The sequence below is a fragment of the Eurosta solidaginis genome, chromosome 3 (assembly GCF_040869045.1).
Source record: "Eurosta solidaginis isolate ZX-2024a chromosome 3, ASM4086904v1, whole genome shotgun sequence".
NCBI classification, from domain to species: Eukaryota; Metazoa; Arthropoda; class Insecta; order Diptera; family Tephritidae; genus Eurosta; species Eurosta solidaginis.
In genome coordinates this window covers 87,850,241-87,874,190 of record NC_090321.1, presented here as the reverse complement: position 1 = coordinate 87,874,190, position 23,950 = coordinate 87,850,241, and the positions used below count along the sequence as shown (strand labels likewise).

The 23,950-nt window shown below is 38.7% G+C and overlaps 2 protein-coding genes across 10 annotated transcripts in view; both read right to left on the bottom strand.

Moving 5' to 3' along the window:
• Nucleotides 1-23,950, bottom strand: part of Efhc1.2 (EF-hand domain containing 1.2) — a 71,239-nt gene that overhangs the window by 24,754 nt on the left and 22,535 nt on the right. The window lies entirely within an intron of this gene.
• The window catches only part of LOC137244111 (alpha-amylase 4N-like), a 29,306-nt gene continuing 22,579 nt past the window's right edge, over nucleotides 17,224-23,950 (bottom strand). For 6 of the 7 annotated variants that reach the window (XM_067772671.1, XM_067772667.1, XM_067772674.1 and 3 more), the window contains 3 exons: nucleotides 21,099-21,453; nucleotides 18,166-18,636; nucleotides 17,224-18,110 (listed from right to left, as the gene is read on the bottom strand). In XM_067772671.1, the coding sequence (XP_067628772.1) occupies nucleotides 17,271-18,110; nucleotides 18,166-18,636; nucleotides 21,099-21,293 (1,506 nt within the window). In that variant the 5' untranslated portion in view covers nucleotides 21,294-21,453 and the 3' untranslated portion in view covers nucleotides 17,224-17,270. Of the gene's footprint in view, nucleotides 18,111-18,165; nucleotides 18,637-21,098; nucleotides 21,454-21,520; nucleotides 21,672-23,950 lie in introns of all 7 variants that reach the window. The other variant, XM_067772673.1, reaches the window with a different exon arrangement.

Genomic DNA, 23,950 nt, shown 5'->3' with positions numbered 1-23,950 from the left:
AATTTAGACATACTGAATTGCTTGTAATAGATTTGACAAATAAAAATGATCAGCTTGAAGTTATAACTGCTGAACATAATCGAGCCCATCGTTGTTTACTTGAGAATTTTAAGCAAATTATTAGTGAGTATTATTTTCCTGATATTAAAAAAACTTTAAAATCAATTATTACAAACTGTAAAATATGTTTGGAGAATAAATATCAGCGAAAGCCCTCTAACCTAGTTATTGGGAGGACTCCAATACCAAATTACCCTGGCGAAATCCTACATCTTGATATTTTCATAACAGATAAACAGTTTTTCTTAACTTGCGTAGATAAATTTTCAAAATTTGCTGTTGTTAAACCAATTGCGTCTCGATCTACTTTGGATATAAAAGATGCTTTACTTGAAATTTTATTAGTTTTCAAAAACACGAAAATAATTGTTTCAGACAATGAAAGGGCTTTTCAGTCAAATGTTATAAAAACTTTGTTAAGGGATAATTTTTCAATAGAGCAATTTTTCATTCCCACACTACACAGTGAAACCAATGGTCAGGTGGAGAGGTTTCACTCAACATTAATGGAAATATCTCGCTGTATTAAAGAGCAACAGCAGTTAAATGAGACAGTGGACCTTGTTTTGTTGGCAACAAATAAATATAATAATAGCATTCATTCAACAATAAACTCTAAACCAATTGAAATTTTTCAAAATAGTTCGGCTAGTGAATTAAGTAAAGTTCGGGAGAGATTATTTAAGGCTCAGGAAGAGACTTTAGAAAGATGCAATAAAGATAAAACAATGAAATCATATGAACCTGGGGAAAAAGTTTTCGTAAGGAGAAATAGGCGACTAGGAAATAAATTTGATAAAATATTTGTGGAAAAAGTAATTGAAAGGGACCTTGGTACATCAGTTTTAATCGAAGGAAAAAAGATTCATAAAAGCAATCTAAGATGAGAAAAAACATATTAAATTTTTTTTTTTTTTTTTTTTTTATTAAATTTTCATATTATTTTTGATTGTAATATCAATTTTGAATATTTACATGTATTTAATTATGTTGTTTAATGGATGTTTGCTGTTAAATTGTGAATTTTAAGTTATTATATCTTATGATATTTCAAACGCTGTAGTCATATAGTAGAATTAATCCTATTAACTAAAACGAGGACGTTTCATATTAAAAAGGGGGAGTAGTTAAGGTATTCTACTGTATGGCTTTGGTGTGAAAGAGTTTTCTTTGAGATTTTTGATGAGTTTGAAAATGTAAAATGAAAATTTTTGAAATTTCCTGAGAGAATAAAATTGTTACTGAACAACAAGAGATCTCCATAAAATTTTTTTAATAAAATTATTATTTTGTATAAGCCAGCTTCAAAACAAATTCCATACATCTTATCGTAGCATGCAAAGGAGACATTCCATACTCATAATTTAGTTCGTCAGTTATTGAATCATCAAGATTTTCAAAGTCCTTTTTGCTCTTCTTACAAATTGGACATTTCATTGTAGATGCCGTATTTGTTACTAAGTTCAAAACTTTTCCATCGACCATTGTTGGAAGAAAATCATGCTTTATTGTAATGACATTCCCCTCTTCAATTTCAATTATTGTTGGTTCTAATTTGGCAATTTGATTTCTTATATCACTCACTGTAGCTTTTATGAGTTCCGAAGACTCCTTCTCGTATTTAAATAATATCGGGCGGCACAATATAGTTGATGACGGACGTGAATTTTTCCAATATTCTGAAGCTTCATCTTTTAGTCGTAATGGAACAATAGAAGCCATAAACATATTACTAGCTGTAATTGTTTCATCGTCTACATTTATTCTTTGTTTATATGTGCTTTGTCTTGATGATCCATCACATCCCCACTTAGTTATCAATGCTAGCTCCTTTGGCAGTAATTTCAACTTTTCTTCAGTAAAACTTTGAAGGAGTCGTGTAGACGTATGCATTAGGTTTTGTAGCTCAATTTCAGCTGACACTTCGGTTATTTTGGGACTTAGAGGAACTGCTTCTTTCTTGGCTTGAGTAATTTTTTTGTATCCAGGTAAAATATCGGCATTACGTTGCAATAATGACTTACGTAATATAATATATTTTTTCTTCGTTAAACCGAGATCTATAAACAGCGCCAAAGCTTCTTCGGGAGTGTATTTCCTAGGTAGCGCATTTGGTGGTGTGGGAATGCGGCTTTTGATCTTCATTAGTCGCACTGGACTTGCTACCGCAACTGCTTCTGTTATATGCGACTTTACGTTTTCTTCGTCTTTTTATATTTAATAGCCAGTGCTTCTGAAAGACGAGTCATGGCCATAGCTTTTGTGGTATCAGACAGCTTCCTTTTCCTTGTGTAGGTAGAACACTCTTCTATGGGTTTTGTTGGTCTCACCAGAAAAGTTTTGTCAGCTACCCACTTTTCATGCTTACTTAGAAATTTTGAATTGTTGCGATAGACGTCCTTCCATTTTCTTTCTATCATAATGTATTGTTACGAATATTAGCAAAACTAAAGAGTACTGCCAGCTCTAAGCCGATGCTAAGCAGTGACGTGAATGCACATCAATAATTCAATCATCATGTATCTACATAAACGAAACAATAACTGCGTCTACATATATGTACCATGTACGTATACGAGCAGAGGAGAGTCAATGCACAAATACATGCATATATCTGAGATACTCCTATAAGTATGCAATGAGAAAAACTATAAAATTGTGTAATTTTAGTTATAGCTGAGAAGTTTGAGAGCTCATGGACAATGCTAGTAGATTCTAAAAGATGCGAACGAGGAAACCAGAGAGCATAAAAGGCCGCAGATGTAGAAGCGCTGGAATTCAGTTTGATTTGAGTTGTCAATCAGTTTCGATTAAGACGATATCTAGCGAGCAATAGCACTATTATTTTGAAAGAGTTTCATTTGAGCTATCAATCAGTTTGGTTATTAAGCAAGCTAATCGTTGTAAAGTATAAGTGTATTGTGAAGTACTTCAATAAAGGCCATTTTTCCATTATTCAATATTGGAGTTATTTATTCAACAGTTTAGTGATACGAACTTAGCAAAAGGGCAAATAAGAGGATTTGCAAGTAAATTCGTTACAATTGGTGTCAGAAGTGGGATTGTTGAATAAATTCCGAAGATTGGGAATACAACTTGGACATGGCAAAGTTCAGTGAATTGAAGATCCAGCAACTGAAAAAGGAGTTGGAGAACCGTGGATTAAATACAACCGGCAATAAGATCGAACTTCAAGCACGGCTACGAGAGGTAATGGAGTCGCAAGAAATTGATGTGGACGAGTTTGCAAGTAAGTAAGGATTTGCAAGTAAATTCGTTACAGTGTTGTAAACCAATTTTTTCTTCCAGGCCTTCCTTTTCTTTAATGCTTGTTTCACTCACTAATTCTCTCATAATAGCCTCAACGAAGTCCCGCCTTGACTTTGTAGATTTAAACACCGCAATTAGTTTCGAGTTTTCTAAATACATATTGGAAATGGCTTCGAGTGTATCTGATTAAATATTAAACTGTGAACTATATTTAAAAATACTATTCACTTTATTTAAGTAAACAGAATACTTAGTTCCTTAATCTCCAAAAGACGAATGATAATGTGTATTGTATGATGGATAGCTTTATATACCTACTAAAATTGTTAAAATGAATTTCAGGTATACAATTCTTAAGTAAAAAAATATATGTTGTTAACAAGTTCCAATAACAAAACCGACCTTAAGGCCGTTCTGAATTATATATACCTGCTCAGGCGCGTATTTATGTCCATGGTTGTCTAACTTTATTTGATGTAAAAAGTGAAGTTGCAGCTGGACGCAGGTAGACTTTATGAATTAAGGTAACTGAATATATCACAAATAACTACTGTTAATTTGAAGGAGCACATATTTTAACATTTTTTTTCCTTCAAAGTTTTAAAAAGGGCCTAAAAATAGGCATTTCGAAAAACAGGCATATCCGCCAACTTTTAACAAAAAAACAATTTTTTTTTGTTTCAATCCTAAATTAAATTATCTTTAATTCCTATACAAGAAAACGACAACCGGCCGCCTTATTTACTCACAAAACCATTTTAAATACAACGAAAAAGAAGAAAAATTTAAAATTTTTCCAAATGTTGAAAATTGGTCAACTTTGAGCGGCTCTAATTTTCTGTGAAAAAACAGTTGTATATTCTTGATCCCTGGAAAATTCTCTATTAGAAACATGTATTAGATTTAGCGAACGCTTTCATGATTTTTTTGATTTTTGCCATGCTTTAACGGCAGAGGCGCCACTGTGGGACGCTGCAGCTCTCTGGAATCCTGATCTACTTATTTCTGGATTGACGCAGTAAACAGCAGACCCGACCCCGTCCATTAATTTGGAACCATCCTTATACACATGTGTAGTATTTTCTGCCAACTCTGCACCAACACTCTCGCTTAATTGTGGCCCCAAAATCTCTTTCGAAGGTCAGACACGGGACCATATATTCAGTTTCCCGATATTAGATGACGATATACAGTTATGACCATATGGCTTGCACCCAAGCTGCCCCGAGGCCATAGGCCTTGTTGCAATTGATAACGCGATGCTTATGACCATTAGGTCTGCAGCGGGATGTGTAGAATGGCCTGCAATGCTGCTGTAGGGGTAATTTTTAAGGCTCCCGTTATGCTAATCATTGATACTCGGCATACTCCCTCAAGTTTTTTGGTATACGTAGTTTTGTGTGGCTGTCCACCAAACAAGAAATCCATAGTAAAGTATGGGTTTGACAATTGCCGTAAATACCCAATGGGAGAGTTGGGTGATAGGCCCCACTAGCATCCCAGCATACTCTTGCATTCAAACAGTGCCGCGGAGACTTTTTTCGCTCTCTCTTCCACATGGAGTTTCCACGAAAACTTAATATCAAGTATAACTCCTAGATACTTTGTGCTATATTTTTCTTAAAGAGATATCTCTCCGAGGTTATAACAAGCGTCCACAGCATTGGGGATAAACCCCCACTCTGCGGCGTTCCTCTGTTTACAGATTTTGTTGCCTCGAATAGACCCCATTACGGTGTGATCATTCTGCAGCTTAACATGGAGCCAATCCAGTTTGTTAAAGCTTGATGAACTTCGAGCTGAGACTGTCCATGATTTCTTTTTTCGAGACATTGTTGAAAGCTCCGCCTATGTTCAGAAAAACACCTACGTCATACTCCTAGTGTTCCAGGGCATTCCCTATATTCATGACCACCCTATGCAATGCAATATGGACTGATTTGCCTTTGTGTAAGCGTGTTGTGCTGAAGAGAATAATTTCTCGTACATATTTAATTTAATATGCACATCTATTAATGGCTATGGAGTTTTGAGCAGAAAAGATGTCAAACTAATAGGCCTTTAGTTTTTCGCGTGCAGATGATTGGCTTGTTCCGCTTTCGATATGGACGTGGTTCAGTTTTATGTAACCCTCAAAGATTATTTTTAGCCATTCTATAATCGTTCCACCAGCCATCTGCAGCATATCAGGGAATATGCCATCTGGATCCTACGATTTGAACTTGGCAAAAGTTTTTATTTCCCATTCAGTTTTGGTATTTGTCACCAATCCTGGTACCTATAGATTCGTATTAGAATGGTAGACGTGGTTACATAACTCTTCCACATCATCTCCTGATGGGAAGTTTGTGTTGATTAGTGCCTCAAGGAACTCTTCACTATGCGACCATTCCCCGTCGTCCTTTGTTATTAGCCCTTGGACTGCATCTCCCTTAGATAGGCCTTTGTCTCGCCGTTGCGGTGGAGCATTCTATATCTTCACAGAATTTCTTCAACGAAACCCGCTTTGACCTGTTGATTTCACGTTTATAGATCCTCAACAGATCTCTGTTCCTCGCTTTCCTCAACTTTTGCCAGTTTTAAATGTCTTTAAGCTGCTCTCTAAGAAGACTCAGCTCCTTATTCCACCATGGTGGCTTTGCTTTCCCCTTGAATATTCTCAGAGGACATGCTGTGTTGTTCGCAGTTATCCGCGCATTTGATAAGAAGTGGTTGCACTCCAACTCATTTACGGTAGTAACCTCTTTAGGCTGCCCCAGTCTTCCTGATACACATTTCTGAAATTTATACCAGTTCTTTGTCTTAGGGTTTCCAAAGGTTTTCCCCTTCTCTACCCTCTTTATAGGGATTCAGAAGCTGATATATGCATGGTCTGAGAAGGATGGCCTGTCAATGGCCCTCCATTCATACCCCGATATATCCTGCTCAGAACTCAATGTGATATCAAGCACATTGGTTGACGTAGGACCAACATATGTCTACTACTTCACTGTAGTATAAAACAGAAAAGGGGCTCACCTCCATCATTAATATCGTGCTATCCCGATACGCTGTGATGCGCATTCCTATCCGCGCTTTGACAAGCCGTCCTCTGCACACTTCTTGATCAAGTCTTGTGAACTCCTCTGGTGGGGCGTCCACGTTATGGGCCATGTATCAGGATGCCAGGATAAGGCACGGTTCTTTCTTTTCCTTTATTGCGGCCACCGCTAGATCTTCGGTGCTGAAATTAGATAGCATTCCCGTGTATATGTATTTCCTTCCTGCAGCTCTAACTCTGCATTCCATCGTTGCGCAATAAACGCCGAATACGCATGCGCTGAGTCCATAAACCTTTCCTACAGATGAGACGCCTGTATCTGACCAAACGAACCCTCCTCAAGAGTCAGGATCAGCTCGCGATGTCACTTTATTGTATTGGAGGTTTATCTGAAAGACCGGCAGCGCCATTGAGCTGTTTGTCTCTCTCCAAATTTTTCGCCACTGCGCTCACGCAATGCATTTTTCCACTGTTTTCAAAGTCTTGAGGTCTGTTTCTCCCTCCCCTGCTCGAAGCGTCTTTGTTAGACTCGCAGCATCATTGAGCCGCTTGTCCACTTCAAACATCTCCGTACCTACGCCTATACGCTGTATTTTTCTGCTACTTCCAGGTCCTCGAGGTCCTTCCCTACCTCTCCTGCTTTAACATATTGTTTTTTTTTAAGGTGCTTAGCATTATTGATTTCATTGTGCACTTCTGCCACTGCGCCTTTACCCTCGTCATTTGCCGCTACTTTCAGGTTCTCGAGGCCCTTTTCCACCTCCCCTGATTTTAGCGTATTGTCCTGAGGATTCCTTTTTTAAAAACCGTTTAATTAAAAAAAATTTTTAAATTATTTTATTTTATATATCATGTAACCTGCGCTACTTGGCGAAATTTCTTTCTCTCAAGTTGCATTATCATTGGGTTTTAAAGTATGTTTCAAGTTTCAAGACTCTATCTTCATGGGAAGTTACCCAAAAGTCGATCGCATGATTCAACATGCTCTAAATATATTTTATAAATACGCCGATCCTGCCCCATCAAAAAAATAATATTACAACTTAATAGGGTCATGAGATATGTTCAATGATGAAGATCTCTTGGTTATCGGAAAGATACTTAAAAATCGAAAACAAACTAGCCAAATTCGGCGGATTTTTTTTTAATATACAATTCCCCCCCCACCTAGGAAAAATTTATTACTCTCATGTTTCATTGTCATCGGGTTCTAAAGTATGATCCAAGGTTCAAGACTCTAGCTCAAAGGGAAGTTACTCAAAAGTATTCTCAAGATTGGACATGGTCTAAATAAATTCTCTGAATATCTCGATCCTGTCCCATCTAGATATTTTTTTACCCTAAGTATTACAACTAAGAAGGGCCCTAAGATAAGATCAAAGTTTCAAGACTAATGGTAAGCGGGGAGTTACTTAAAACTCGAAAACGAGATTTCCGACTTCGGCCGGTTTTCCTAAAGATCACAAAACTTGGGCCGCTTAGCGAAATTTGTTTCTCTTGTGTTGCATAGTCTTCGGGTACTGAAGTATGTTTCAAATTCCGCTAGATTCCACATGCTCTGAGTTTGCTAAATAACTCTTAAATATTACAAGTTAGGTTGAACTGGCTGGTCCGTGAGGACCTCATATAGACTGAACGAATCCACAATGTTAATATAGGTTATTCGGCTAGTTCCCTAAAATTTTAAAGTAAAATGTGCAAGTCCGAACGATTTTTTAAAATCTCAATCCTTGCCCCTCCTAGAAAAATTATTTATACTAAACGCTACAACTTATCACGGCCCTAAAATATGCTCAAAGCTGCAAGTCTTTACGTTATCAGGTTACTTAAAGATTTTTGTGTATGTATATTTACTAAGTTTATTTAATATGGGTGAATATGAACATTTTGATATAAAATGTGTTGAGTTAATACTAAAGAATAAAAAAGAACAAAAAAGAATAAGCAAAAACAGAGTTGCCAAAATGATAGTAAATTAATTCAGTGTGTGGCGTTACCACTTCGTTTCATACATAACATTTTTCCTTCCTCTGCAGGAGTTAAGGTGAGAATGGAACTCTCGGTTTCCTTTGTCTGGTCGACCGCCGAGGGGCTGCCGACGTCTCGCTTAGTTCCGGATCTCTTTCCGGTGTCGCCTGCCGTGCTGGTGTTGAATGCGATGGCGGTGTATCGTCCTGTATTATTGTAGTGTTGGGAGTAGAGAACCCTTCCAAATCTTCTTCTGATCCCAATGATATATTTTGTGGTGATTCTATGGGTGTTTCGACTTCTTCGTGGTTTTCTACTATACCCGATGCAGCTGTGCCGTTCTCGTTAGCTGCAACCCCCGTTTCATGACGATTCACTTCCGGTGTTGCTTTATCGGGCCCCGCGTGTGACTTCCGTATTTGGTCTACATGTCTTTTTATCATTTTCCCATTGAATTGTATTTGATAGTGAAGATCCCCTAGACGGGCGTGTATTGTTCCTTTGAGCCACTTAGAAATTCGCGGGTTACCCGACAGGTAGTATACGTTTTGATTTACCTTGAACTCTCTTCCCTTTTTCTTGAGATGCATGTATTGTTTTTCCTCTACTTTCCTCTGGTCGAATCAAGTCCAATCGTGTTCGTAGCTGCCGCCCCATAAACAATAGTGCTGGCGAGGTGCCTGTTGTCGAATGTGGTGCATTTTTGTACTGTCTCCAGAATTCGTTTATGTTTTCCTGCAAAGAACTATTCGTGGTACCCATTGCTTTCAATGCGTTCTTGACCGTCTGTACGCTTCGCTCTGCTTGTCCGGTAGTTGCCGGGTGATACGGTGCTGAGTATTTGTGATATTTAACACCGACTGTAGTCAGGAAGTTGTTAAATTCCGCGGACGTGAAATTTGTTCCATTATCAGATACAACCGTTTGAGGAACGCCATAAGCCGCAAATACGTCGTCCAGCAAAGTAATTGTCGCGGCCGCCGTAATTGATTTAGTGATTTTCACCTCTAACCACTTGCTATACGCATCCGAGATTATCAGTAGCATTGCTCCTTCGAACGGCCCCGCATAGTAAATATGAATGCGTTCCCACGGTCCCTTCGGATACTCCCAATGATGATCGCCACTTTTCCCGGGTTTGTTTGCCTGTTTTGCACATGATTCGCATTTGTTAGCCATGTTCTCGATATCATTGTCATTGCCCGGCCAGTATATGAATGAGCGGGCGATTCCTTTCATCTTGACAATCCCTAGGTGTGATGTGTGTAAATTGTCAAGCAGTTTGGCTCTGTACTTTGGTGGAATGACGACGCGATGCTCGAACATCAAACATCCTGACGATAGCTTGTAACTCACTTCTGGGGACTTGTATCCTGTTCTCTTCAAGCATTGACCTGTTTCCAGCAGTTTAATTATTTTACCCAGTCGCTCGTCTTTTCTGGATTCGTTTGCAATTTCGTCAATCTTAATGGTAATTGGTTGATTTGGCGAATCACAAAGTTGTCGAACTCGTCGTATTCGTCTGGATTATCCGTATATGCCTGCCGCACATGTCCCACCTGTACTGGTTGCTGTCGTAGAGGGTGGGCCCGTGAAAGATAGTCGGCGTTAGCGTTTGCCTTTGAATTTTTATACTCAGTTGAGCAGAGCTCACAGAGTATATTAACTTTGATTGCATAACGGCTGGTTGTACAGGTATAAAGGAATCGAGATAGATATAGACTTCCATATATCAAAATCATCAGTATCGACAAAAAATTCGATTGAGCCATGTCCGTCCGTCCGCCCGTCTGTCCGTTAACACGATAACTTGAGTAAATTTTGAGGTATCTTGATGAAATTTGGTATGTAGGTTCCTGGGCACTCATCTCAGATCGCTATTTAAAATGGACGATATCGGACAATAACCACGCCCACTTTTTCGATATCGAAAATTTCGAAAAATCGAAAAAGTGCGATAATTCATTACCAAATAAGCATTAAGCGATGGAGCTTGGTAGGTGAGTTGAGCTTATGACGCAGAATAGAAAACTAGTAAAATTTTGGACAACGCGCGTGACACCGCCCACTTTTAAATGAAGGTAATTTAGAAGTTTTGCAAGCTGTAATTTGGCAGTCGTTGAATATATCATGATGAAATTTGGCAGGAACGTTACTCTTATTACTTTAAGTCTGCTTAATAAAACTTTGCAAAATCGGAGAACGACCACGCCCACTTTTAAAAAATTTTTTTTTTAAATACAAATTTTAAAAGAAAAGTTAACATCTTTACAGTATATAAGTAAATTATGCCAAAATTCAACTCCAGTAAGGATATGGTGCAACAAAATACAAAAATAAAAGAAAATTTCTAAATGGGCGTGGCTCCGCCCTTTTTCATTTAATTTGTCTAGAATGCTTTTAATGTCATAAGTCGAACAAAAATTAACCAATCCTTGTGAAATTTGGTAGAGGCTTAGCTCCTAGGACGATAACTGTTTTCTGTGAAAAAGGGCGAAATCGGTTGAAGCCACGCCCAGTTTTTATACAGAGTCGACCGTCTGTCCTTCCGCTCGGCCGTTAACACGATAACTTGAGCAAAAATCGATATATCTTTACTAAACTCAGTTCACGTACTTATCTGAACTCACTTTGTATTTGTGTAAAAAATGGCCGAAATCCGACTATGACCACGCCCACTTTTTCGATATCGAAAATTACGAAAAATGAAAAAATGCCATAATTATATACCAAATACGAAAAAAGGGATGAAACATGGTAATTGTATTGGTCTATTGACGCAAAATATAACTTTAGAAAAAAACTTGGTAAAATGGGTATGACACCTACCATATTAAGTAGAAGAAAATGAAAAAGTTTTGCAGGGCGAAATCAAAAGCCCTTGGAATCTTGGAAGGAATACTGTACGTGGTATTACATATATAAATAAATTAGCGGTACCCGACAGATGATGTTCTGGATCACCCTGGTCCACATTTTGGTAGATATCTCGAAAACGGCTACACATATACAACTAAGGGCCACTGCCTTTTAAAGCCCTCATTAATACCTTTAATTTGATACCCATATCGTACAAACACATTCTATAGTCACCCCTGGTCCACGTTTATGGCGATATCTCGAAAAAGCGTCACCTCTGGTCCACCTTTATGTCGATATCTCGAAAAGGCGTCCACCTATAGAACTAAGGCCCACGCCCTTTTAAAATACTCATTAACACCTTTCATTTGATACCCATATCGTACAAACAAATTCTAGAGTCACCCCTGGTCCACCTTTATGGCGAATCTCGAAAGGGCGTCCACCTATAGAACTAAGGCCCACACCCTTTTAAAATACTCATTAACACCTTTCATTTGATACCCATATCGTACACACAAATTCTAGTGTGACCCCTGGTCCACCTTTATGGCGATATCTCGAAAAGGCGTCTACCTATAGAACTAAGGCCCACGCCCTTTTAAAATACACATTAGCACCTTTCATTTGATACCCATATCGTACAAAATAAATTCTAGAGTCACCCCTGGTCCACCTTTATGGCGATATCTCGAAAAGACGTCCACCTATAGAACTTAGGCCCACTCCCTTTTAAAATTATCATTAACACATTTCATTTGATACCCATATCGTACAAACAAATTCTCGAGTCAGGCCTGGTCCACCTTTATAGCGATATCCCTAAATGGCGTCCATCTATAGATCTATGGCCCACTTCCTCTTAAAATACTCTTTAATACCTTCCATTTGATACACATGTCATACAAACACATTCCAGGGTTACCCTAGGTTCCTTTTACAACATGGTGATTTCCCTTACTTTGTCTCCACAGCTCTCAACTGAGTATGTAATGTTCGGTTACACCCGAACTTAGCCTTCCTTACTTGTTATACACCACTTCGAAATCAAATCTACTCAGAAAGTCTGCGTAATTAGCCATTCTGCTAATGCAAAGTATTGGTAGAGACTTGTCTGGTTGTAAAATTTGTGACAACGGTTTATGATCTGTGATTAGCGTGAAATGACGCGCGTACAAATATTTGAAAAATTACTGAGCTGCCCATACTATTGCCAGTGCCTCTTTGTCCATCTGTGGGTATCGCTGTTCTGCAGTATTCAGTGTTCGACTTGCGTATGCAATGGGTCGTTCAGTTCCGTTCTCTAAGCGATGTGATAGCACCGCTCCCAACCCTGTTTGACTCACGTCCGTCGCTAGTAGAACCGGTAGTGCCGGGTTGTAGGGTATCAAGACTTGTGGAGAAACCAGCGCCTGTTTTAGATACTCAAAGGCTGAATTTGCCTCTTTGGACCAGTGAAATTTTTCGCCTTTCAGCATATCGCGCAATGGTCGCGCTCTCGTCGCCAGGTCTGGGATAAATGCACTATAGTAAGTAGCTTTTCCTAAAAACAGCTGTAGCTCCTCCACATTCGTTGGTTTGGGGCTATTCAGTACAGCTTCAATGTGTTTGTCAGATTTATGCACCCCTGTGCGTCGATGCGATGGCCTAAAAACTCCACTGATGGTGTAGCAAAAACACACTTTGACTTATTTAAGCGTAGACCATTGCATTTGATGCGATTTAGCGTTGTCGCCAAAACCCTCAGCAGCTCTTCAAAATTTTCCGCGAAGACCAAGATGTCATCAAAGAAATTTAAAACGTTTGGCACTCTTTGCAGGAGCGTCTCCATTTTTCTTTGCCAAATAGCTGGAATATTTGCTGCCCCATATACCGCAAGAGTCGGTCGTACTAGTCCGTGTGTAGCTGTGTTTAATGTCAAAACATGTGCGAAATCATCGTCGATCGTAAGGTGTGTATATGCGTCGGTTATATCCAAGTGACAAAATATCGCCGCTTTTTTCATTTTATTGAACAAGTCTTCCGCTTTAGGAATCGGATGTTCGTCAATAATCATTCTTGGATTAACCGTTGGCTTGTAATTGCCAGTGATGCGAATATCTCCATTTTTTTCGCGACTACATGTGTTGCTGAAGCCCATTCCGAATGCTCTACTCTCACGTAAAAGCCAGACTGGATTTTGCAATCTATTTCCTTGGCATACGCCTCTCTCAATGCAATTGGCATTTCGCGTGCTCGTGCGAACACTGGTGTGGCTCCCGCCTTCAGCTTCACTTTTGCAGGCGGCCCTCTCAACTTACCCGCTGTCGTGTTATAGACTTCTTCGTAACTTGCAAGGAGATGTTGCAGCCGTTCTCGTTGGTTTTCTGAAAGTTTTGGGGCGGTTGAACTTATAGAGTCTGGCTGACGAAAATAGCTCCGAAAAGTTGATTTCACGTGCGAATTGTGAGATCCATTCTCTGCCGCAAAGTGTATCGAAATCTTCTTGGACAACATACAGATTCAGACGCCGTTTAGTCCTCCCCGTTGATGCGGTTACTACAACCCTACCCATGCAGTTCACTCTATGCCCCGTGTAGCTTGTAAATCGTCTGTCTGTTTTTAATAATCTAAAATTCGGTTTTATAGTGCGAAGAGTTTTATAATTAATAATGGCGCATGGGGCACCCGTATCAAGCTCCATCTGTATTTGCTTTCCATCGATATTTACGTGAAGCATTTTTCTGTCGACTGCTTTACATACATTAATGTTGTTCAGCTGCTGAACTGGTTCGAGCGCATCCTCTGAAATCTGATCTAGTTTTGCCTTGCACACTTTTGCAATGTGGCCCAATTTTCCACACGAAAAACATTTGGAGCTACTGAATTTACAGTCTTTTCTGCTGTGTTGGCCCCCACATCCGTAACAATTTGCGGATTTTTCTTTTGGCTTCTTGGTCAACTTTTCAGCATTTGCATTTCTTTTTGTTTTGACTGGTTCGTATCCCAGTTTAAACGTTGGTTCACTTGGTTGTTCCCACTCTGTACACTTCAGATCTGTTGTTGCACTTTGTGTTAGTTCAATTGTGTGCGCAATTTCGTATGCCTCAGTAAAATTGTTTGGTTTTTTACTTATAACCTCATTGCAAATATAGCGTGACTCCACGCCATACAGTAACTGCTCTGTTAACATCCTATCCAAAAAGTCGCCATATTCACAATATGCAGCGCCCTTTTTTAAACGAAGTGCGTACTCGGCAATCGATTCGCCTTTTTCTTGCTTACTTTGCCTAAATTTGATACTTTCAGCATACTTGTTCCGTGAGCCATCAAAATGGCGAATTAACACGGTTTTTATTTCATTGTATTTCAGCGAGTCAGGCGTCTTTGGGCTAACAAGTATTTTTAGTGCGGCGTTCAGCTCTGCCCCCATATGCACGAGTACGAATTTGTGTTGTTCCTCTTCTGGAACTTTGCTCAGCTGTAAAGCCCAATCTACGCGTGTGAAAAAATCTTGCACTGAGGATTTGTCTTCTGACTTGTATTCTGCAATACTAAACGGTGGCGGTTTGGTTGCTGCCCGCTGATTTGCATTTGCCCCAGCACTGTGGGACGCCCCCTCTACAGCCTCGCGAATTCCCCCTGCCAATGCATCCATCACCCTCTTCAAATCTTCCGGTGTGAGGCTCCTCTTTTTAATCCCACTTTTGACACCACTTTTGTGTATGTATATTTACTAAGTTTATTTAATATGAGTGAATATGAACATTTTGATATAAAATGTGTTGAGTTAATACTAAAGAATAAAAAAGAACAAAAAAGAATAAGCAAAAACAGAGTTGCCAAAATGATAGTAAATTAATTCAGTGTGTGGCGTTACCACTTCGTTTCATACATAACAAAGATAGAAGTCAAAATTTCCAAATTTGGCCAATTTTTTTTATATATTACGATACCTACGTCACCCAGTGAAATTTTCTCTCCCTCATGTTGCATTGTCACCGGGTTCTGGAGTATGTTCTAAGCTTCAAGATTCTAGCTCTACGGAAAGTTATTCTAAAATGGATTACAAGATTACCCAAATCAAATTGATGTAAAGGAAGTAAAAAGGCAAATTTATCTTTTTGTTCAATGCATATCTTTTACATTATCTGGATTTAAGCTTACCAGCTGACGGCTCCGTGATGTGGTGGAAGCGTGCTCCGCCTACCACACCGAGGGCCCTAGGTCCAACTCAGGGGCAAGGTTTTTGTAATGGAGGTCGCTCCTCGGAAGTGGAAAAACTAATAGGTACACGACGCAAATTGGAAGAGCAGCTCGGCCTCAAATCTCTTCGGAGGTTATCGCGTTTCACTTTTTTTGTGTATTTCTTTATCTCGTTAAGGAAATATTTGATTCACAATTTTTAGATATCTATTTATATAACAAGAGGAGCATGTAGAAGCTTAAACTTAATATCTGATCTTCACAAACTTAGTGTTTGCCTGATATGGAATTCATAATAATTATACGCAAACGTGCTACCTCAAAATGTATTTTACTCATTGCTCCAATTGTTCTGCAGGGAGTTGATTTGTATCATACTGCACAATTCCCACAGCGACTGATTGATACCTCCGATAAACGAATCGATGTTACCAAGCCCAACTGCTTCCAGAAGTTTCAGGAGAAGGTCACAATCGTTTTTGCCCCTAGCCGGCTATAACTGAAGCACGCATTTTCCATCAACAAAATCTTATCTTCTCGACATTTCGCCGAAAAAGTTCTGTCAAATTCTCATTGTCTAACAACTTATATAGTAGCATAAATCCAATGTAGTTTAGTTTGGGGGAAGATTAACTTTTTTCCACCTCGTTATCGTAATCATCAAAATTCAAGAGGGCCAGAAGGAAGTCTTTCTTCAAGGTTGCAATTAGCTAAAAACCATCGGTAGACGAGTTGCGAAGAATTCAGCTTCACGCAAATCGTACAAAAATCTATTACATCACGCACGCAGCTGAAAACGTAGCATACTTTTCCACGCCAGTTAATCGTCACAAGGCAAAGACAAAAAAAACGCGCAAAGCTACTTATAAAGCGGCTGGCCATGCTTGTATACTACGCGCCTCCAAAATAGTTACCAAGCTTAAAGAAATACATTGAAGGAAGCTGTAGGACTGTTAAAACACCGCGCTCATAGTGTTACGGAAGTTCTTCTTTTGTTGCCAGAATATCATCTTCCCAGCGAGGCGGTAATACTCCTCTTAGAGGAGAAACGAGAGGCAGAACAAACAGTTTCTGTTAAATACTTATTGCAACAAAGCACTACGAAGAGATCCGGCATATAAGAGTTCAGGCATTTGAATCGAATGAGCTTAAATTGGCCCTCATCTACAAAGAGCCGACAACGGCTTATCCCGAATAATGCCGGAGAAACCGGTTCTCAGGCTCTAGTGCCTGAAGGTCGAAGTAGAGGAAAGCAGACTTCCTAGGGAGAAACACGCAACCCTGGCACAACTTAGACCTGGATTCGAAAATAGGTTAAAATTTTACTTATCTCTACTTACGCAACATATGTCCTCACATTACACCAACCGTTTTTTTTTTAATTGCAATATGAAGCCAACACCTCTAACACCCATGTCTCTTTGGTATAACCCTATTGAAACTGCAAGTTTCTTTGGACTTCCGTTACATGATATCGATGACAATTTGTGAGTGATCGCACCTGATGGATGGGGTCAGTACGCTCCTATAATAGACTGTACCATCGCGATTTAGCTCTGCGGCTGAAATTATCTTCCTCCAACATTATGTTAAGGGAATCGAACGAAAAGGAGTCGTCTTGTATTAAGCTTCGTTTGGTTTCGATTGAGACGTAGAGGTGCTCAGTCTCTACTCGCCGCCTTATTATTCTCTAGCCGAGATTTTAAAATGTTTCTCAAAAACTTGTCACAAAAATAAACCAAACCATGTAAATGCATATATGACACATGGCTCGCGATGAAACCAAACTAAAATATGTACATGAGTACATACATACATATGTTCATTGCTGTTGTATACTAAAAATATTAAATTTGCATATCCTTTATGTGCTTTATTTGCAAAGTAATTACAATTTCGACTCAAAATGTATGGCCAAAACGCCATCAAATTCATTTTTACCAACAGAAATGTTAGCGCGTCCATCAGGGCCTACAATGACTTTCTTGCCAGTGCATTTCGAGCCATATTTTTCACCAGAGATAATGTCACAATAAGTACCAGGAGCCAAACATGTCTGAATCATAGTATTCAATTCAGAAGAATCACCATTGAATGCAACAAAGCCTTTGTTGCCACGACAGAAAGCGATTTGGTTGCCACCATTGTCCCACCAATTTTGAACGGACGTACCCTCTACAAGATTCTTGAAGCCAACCATGTTATAAATCTGACGCCATCGATGCTCACATACCCAACTGGCACTGCACGAGTTATCAGCATTGAAAATGGGACTAGCAATGATGTTGCCATCAGTTGTGGGTGGACCTTGGTCGGTGTTATCAAACGCAAATGAGGACATAATACGAGGTATACCGAATGGATAAGCTAACATGAAAGCGTTTGCCATTTTATATTGCTTCGCTGTCTTGTGATTGAGAATATCTGAACCGCCAGCGCCATGCCCACGCTGATTGTCATGGTTGTCTACAAAAACTAGTGCCCGACCAGAATTCAAGAATCCCCATTCTGGACCCCAATTTCTCAGCCAACGCAACTGATCTTTGCCGCGGAACACTTTACCAATTGAATTTGAATGAGCGAATTCGGTAACAACACCCATGTGTGTGTACTCATTTTTGGAGACTGCTTCACCACCTAAATCAATAACTTCTTGGAATATGAAAGGACGCGTATTCGCTGGAAAGCCATGAGCAGTGCTTAAGTTGTTAACACGCTTGAAAATTTTCTACGAAAGAAAAGCGATCAGTTTAGATTGCAAGATTTCTGATTTCCTAAGTTACCTCTAAATCTGCGGGCCACATGTGTTTAGCTGCGTCAACTCGGAATCCAGCAACACTCAAACTGACAAGTTTATTGAGAAAGTCAACAACGCGATCCTGCACCCACGATTTACTTTGATCCAAATCTTTCAAACCGGATAATTCACAGTTACGTACTTGACTTACGTCATTGTAGTTGTAAATGCCGCAACTTTTGTGGAAGTCGGTGTTGGAGTAGGGAACTGCTGGGAAGCTCTTTTTGCTAGGATCAGCCGTTGAACCACCAGTTCCCCGAGCATTAGTATTATCGGCGGCCATGTGATTGAATACGACATCAACAAAGATTCGTACACCGGCTTTGTTACATCGATTAACCATGTTAACGAATTGTTTCTCATTGCCCGAACGTGTGGTGAGAAGATAAGATATGGGTTGATAGCGTTCCCACCATGGGCGAGCACCAATAACAACATTTTCATTGGCTGGAGAGACCTGTAAATTTTATCGAAAACATAATTTTAAATTAATTTCTTAAATAAAATCCTTCAAAAATGTTGTAGGAGATCGATACTTTTTTAATTTGCGAATTCGGTTGGGTAAAAATGTTTATGTGGACCCAACTTTTACAAACACGTCCGAAAATATAGGGTCTATTACCCAAAAGCGGAAATAGGAAACTTTACGTTTGTTATTGTTAAGTGGGGATGACCCTTTTGCTAAATATATGTATGCAATTTATTAATTCTTATGCCCGGCTTTTCAGCGCGAGTTTAAATTAAAATACAGTTTAAGTTGACTGGAGCTCAGAGCTGTAAAAAGAAACCATAGTGGGTGTGTTATTGAGAGGGAAAATGTAATTCAATATAGAATGTGAAGGAGAGAAGCACTCCCAGTCAGGGGCGGAAACGTTATTCCTTTTATAATATAATTCCTGGAAAACTATTAATTTTGGACTTTTAATATATTTGGATCAAGATAAAAATTATTTTCGAATTTTTTTTATAATAAAAGTCCGAGTTGAACTAGTTCTATGGTACTCAAAAATAAAAATACAGATTTTACTTTTATATGTGGACTTTTATGGAAAAAGTACGAAAAATAAAAAGGATGCATGCTTCGACATAATATTGCTATAGTGATACCTGGGAACTCAAACATTTTCACCTAGGACAATTTTTTGACCAGGTATTTTCCGTCCCTGCTCCCAAACAATATCGAATGTAAAATTGAAATGAATTTACGCTTTTTTACCATTCAGTACTAAATACTTTTTCCTCAAGGTTATTATTTTGTATACTTTCATTTTTTGCAGATATCTTAAAACAATTTAGTAATTGCACCCAAAGGGCGTTAAACGGGTAAACAGAAATACATAATAGTCCTTTCTAATCATTCAAGTAGTTAATGGAAAAACCAGAAAGTCGTAAATTGTCGTCATGGTTTCCAAACTTATGACATACTACCATAGCGGAATGATACAGGTGGCAGCATGGTGACATACCTACAAACATAAATAAAAATTCCATGTACTTTGTTTTTGTAAATTCGATGTACAAATGTCAAAATCGTACTGCGCCGGAAGTTGATGTATCAAATCAAATAAAAAAAGTTTGTAATCAGCTGTTCCATGCTGCCACCTTGTATCGTTGCGCCATGCATACTACGAATAGCACTCCATAGCAGATTTTGTATACTTCATTGATTCATTCAGTTGATTTTTCGGTCACTGATTGTGCTTTCCTTTTTAAGTATTACAAGCGAATAAGCTATTTAGGTAAAAGCACAGATAGAACGATACCAGTACTGAGTGAGTAGTATCGATACTTTTCCAAAAAATGCTCTATTATTTCGTACTCTATACTTGTTTCCAGGTACTGAGTAAAGTATGGATACTTTACCAAGTGCCGGTGATTTACAAGTTTAAGATCAACAAAGTTGAGGTCATTACCACCACAATTTGATCATAAATTGATTTTCGTGGACGTTGTGGTAAAAGCTCCGCATATAACTTAAACCGACTTCTTGAAAATGGTGGAATAGATTAGGCGATTTCTGCATATGATGGTAAAATAAAAGTATGTGTTTATTGCCCAGAAGCACTAACTCCAACAAAATTATGAAAAGCTGCTAACTCCATAAAATTTCAATACATTTTAACTTGTAATGCAATAGAGCTTTTTTGTTCTACTGTGAAATTTTGTTGGATGGAGTTAGCAGCTTTAACAGCATCGTCGACGATATATTGGTATTGAAAATGGTCAAAGTCAGACAATATCCACACCTATTTTCAAAAATAGTTCTTGCGTTCGATGTAGTTTTCATAGTTTTGTTGTACACACAGACCCATCTATGCACTAGGTTGTTCTGCAATGTAGTACATCGCGTAGCTGGCGTTGAACTCAACCGGAGAGTTCTACGTCGAATTTCTGTGGAACCCACAGTAAATTTCAAAGGTTTATTGCAAATAAAAAATAGTGCAATATATTGATTCATTTTTGATTTACAGCTACCCCTATCCCTGTCCTTATCCCTATCCCTATCTTTATCTCTATTAAATAAATAATTGTAAGGTGCGATAACCTCCGAAAGATGTAAGGCCGAACGTCTCTTCCAATTTGCGTCGTGCTCGTTTTAATTTTTCCTACAAATTGGAGGGTCAGGACCTACTTGTCTTTATGCCGACTCCGAATGGCATCTGCAAGACAGGTGAATTTTCACTGAAAGCTTTTCATGACAGAAATACACTCGGAGTGCTTACCAAACACTGCCGAGGGGCGACCCCGCTTAGAACAATTTTCTTCTAATTGAAAAAACTTGTTTCTACAATTTTGATGGTGCTTTTCCAAGGGCGTGAACCCAGGATTTTTGATGTGGATGGCGGAGCACGCTACCATCACACCACGGCGGTCGCTTTGTCTATCTCTATTACTATACGATTAAATAGACATATTTACCTGAACACCCCCGTATCCTTTTGGTCCTAGGAAATTTTCACATTCTGCAGATATGTCATCCCATTTCCATTCAAAAAGATGAACCATTGTAGTTCTGCCAGGCTCATAATGCGGACTAAATTGGCCTTTTGCATTTTGGGTCGAAACGGCCAACAGAGCCAATACGATGTAGAGACCGAGGTTGATCAGGAACATTGTTAGATATTTTTACTTTGTCACTATTTGAGAGATTTTAGATAAATGTTTTAAGGTCCGCCGTACGAACAACTTTTATAGACACATTAGATATTTGTTTTGTAAACAGTGTCAGTGAAATTATAATTGCAATTGAGCTATATTACGTCAAAGATAACAGCTGCAATGAGAAATGAATGAATACGTCGATTAGTTATAGTCACGGTATAATCAATTAGGCTGCTCACAGTCCCTTCTCATTTTGCCTGATCATTTTACCAATTGGCAACAGTTTGACAATTTATCTTAGTGTCAATTCTTTGTTTTTATTTTACTTGAAAATCATAAATACTTCTTCAAAACGAATTTGTAAATCTTCGGATTATATTAATTCCATTGCTAAATGTGAAAAAATTAAAAAAACTCACATTAACGCAAAAACACACAATGAATTGTTGAGTAATAATCGTATTAAAAATGAGCTCAAAAACTAAAAAGAAAGCTGGAAAATATGTAAATAATGGCAAATTGTCAATAGAAAACTGTTTAAATACATATAAAGAAGCGCGCACAATCTTGAATTGGTAATGTGGTAAAATGTTTAATATTAAAAGGGACTAACAGTACCCTAAATGTGCAAACTGTTAATGAGGAAACAAGTTGATAAACAACAGTTAATACAGTAGCGGCTTAATTATACTGTGAATAATGCGTGCTTGTATTGTAACGAATTTTGGTAAATTCTGAATATTTTTCTCCTTCTGCTATCGTTCGAATCGCTGAACTGTAGAATAAAAAATAAAAAAATAAATATAAGGCGCGATAACCTCCGAAGAGATCTAAGGCCGAGCTTCTCTTCCAATTTGCGTCGTGCTCCTCTTGATTTTCCATACAAATTGGCCGGACGGGACCTACATGATTTTATGCCGACTCCGAACGGCATCTGCAAGGCAGATGAGTTTTCACTGAGAGCTTTTCATGGCAGAAATACACCCGGAGCGCTTGCCAAACACTAACGAGGGGCGACCCCGCTTAGAAAAATTTTCTTCTAATTGAAAAACCTTATTTCTAAAATTTTTGATGTTGCTTTGCCCGGGGTTTGAACCCAGGGCATCCGGTGTGGTAGGCGGAGCACGCTACCATCACACCACGGTGGCCGCAGAATAAAGAACTCAAATATTCAGTATAGCAATATTCTCCTTTACTTACAACTTTACTGTAGTAGTACTTACAATTACAACACTCGCGTACTTCACTAATAGCGTGTTAAAATCAAACTGATTGATTATTCCTCAGCTTACGCTGCTTTTATACTCCCTCTTGTCTCGTTCCATACCTCTCCAAAGGTCTATACTCTTCACGAACAACGTTTTGTCTTCTAGTTATATGCGTGTGTGTGAGTAACAAATTCTGCTCTTACCCTGCAAAAATCGTTGGATCATGTGGTCCACCGGAGTACTTACCATTATACTCCACTGTAATGCAGCAATGGACCAACTCATGTTTCTACACGAACACATTGTAAGCCGATCATTGCTCGTTTTTAACGATTGTAATCACTACATGATGTTTATTGGACTGTGGGTACTCCATGGATTACTCTGATGTAATGCGAAGCTGGAGTATATGGTCCAGTCCTAGGACATCGCAATGTTAATTGGACCATATTTTTTGTATGAATTGTGGTTAATTTTTGAGTACTCGGTTGGTCCATAGCGAGTACTCCATACATGCATGCATGGAGTACTCGCGATTTTTGCAGGGTAGCCGCTGCCTACATGTATGTATGTGAAATATTTTCTTTGCTGTTAGCTTCGCTGTTTGCATGGATATGTTGCATGGATTGGTGTTTATATGTACACCTGTGTGGCTGCTTGCTTCATTGTGTTGTGCATTTATTTAGTAGCAGCATAGTGCTAATATTCGCCACAGTATATAGGGCAGATTTTGGGGATTAGGCAAAACTTTTCAAACTTGTTTAGTTCACTCTCCTATTCCTACTGAGAACAAACCATCTTATAAGATGGTAATACAGTTTAAATTTTGGTGCGAACTGAGCCGAAATCGATTACTTCCAGATTTTTATCGGAAACTCACGGAAAGTTGACAAAAAAAAACAGACAAACACACAAAAAACAAGCGATTATAAATAAATAAATAAAATAAATACAAGGCGCGGTAACCTTCAAAGAGATTTTCTGGCCGAGCTTCTCTTCCAATATTAGCAATGCAATGCTTTTTAATTTTTCCCACAAATTGGTGGGACGGGTCCCACCTTTATGCCAACTCTGAACGGCATCTGCAAGACAGATGAGTTTCCACTTAGAAGCTTTTCATGGCAGAATTACACTGGGAGTGTTTGCCAAAGGGACGACACCGCTCAGAAAAATGTTTTTCTAAAGGCTTGGTTTCCTCCAAAAGCGGGGGCGCTATGTTACGACCGCTAAAGAGCGGCCGGTATACTCACCGTTTTCAGCGGCACCGTTTTGTTGGAAACTACAAACAGTACGGCAGACGATTCGCAAAATTTTATTTTGCATTTTTGCATGTTTTTTTAGTTATTTTTATTATTTAATTTAAATAAACGTACAAGCAAAAATTTTAATTCAAAAAGGCTCGTTTTTTTATGAATAATTTCAATTATTTGATAAAATGTTCACCGCTTTGACAATAGCGGT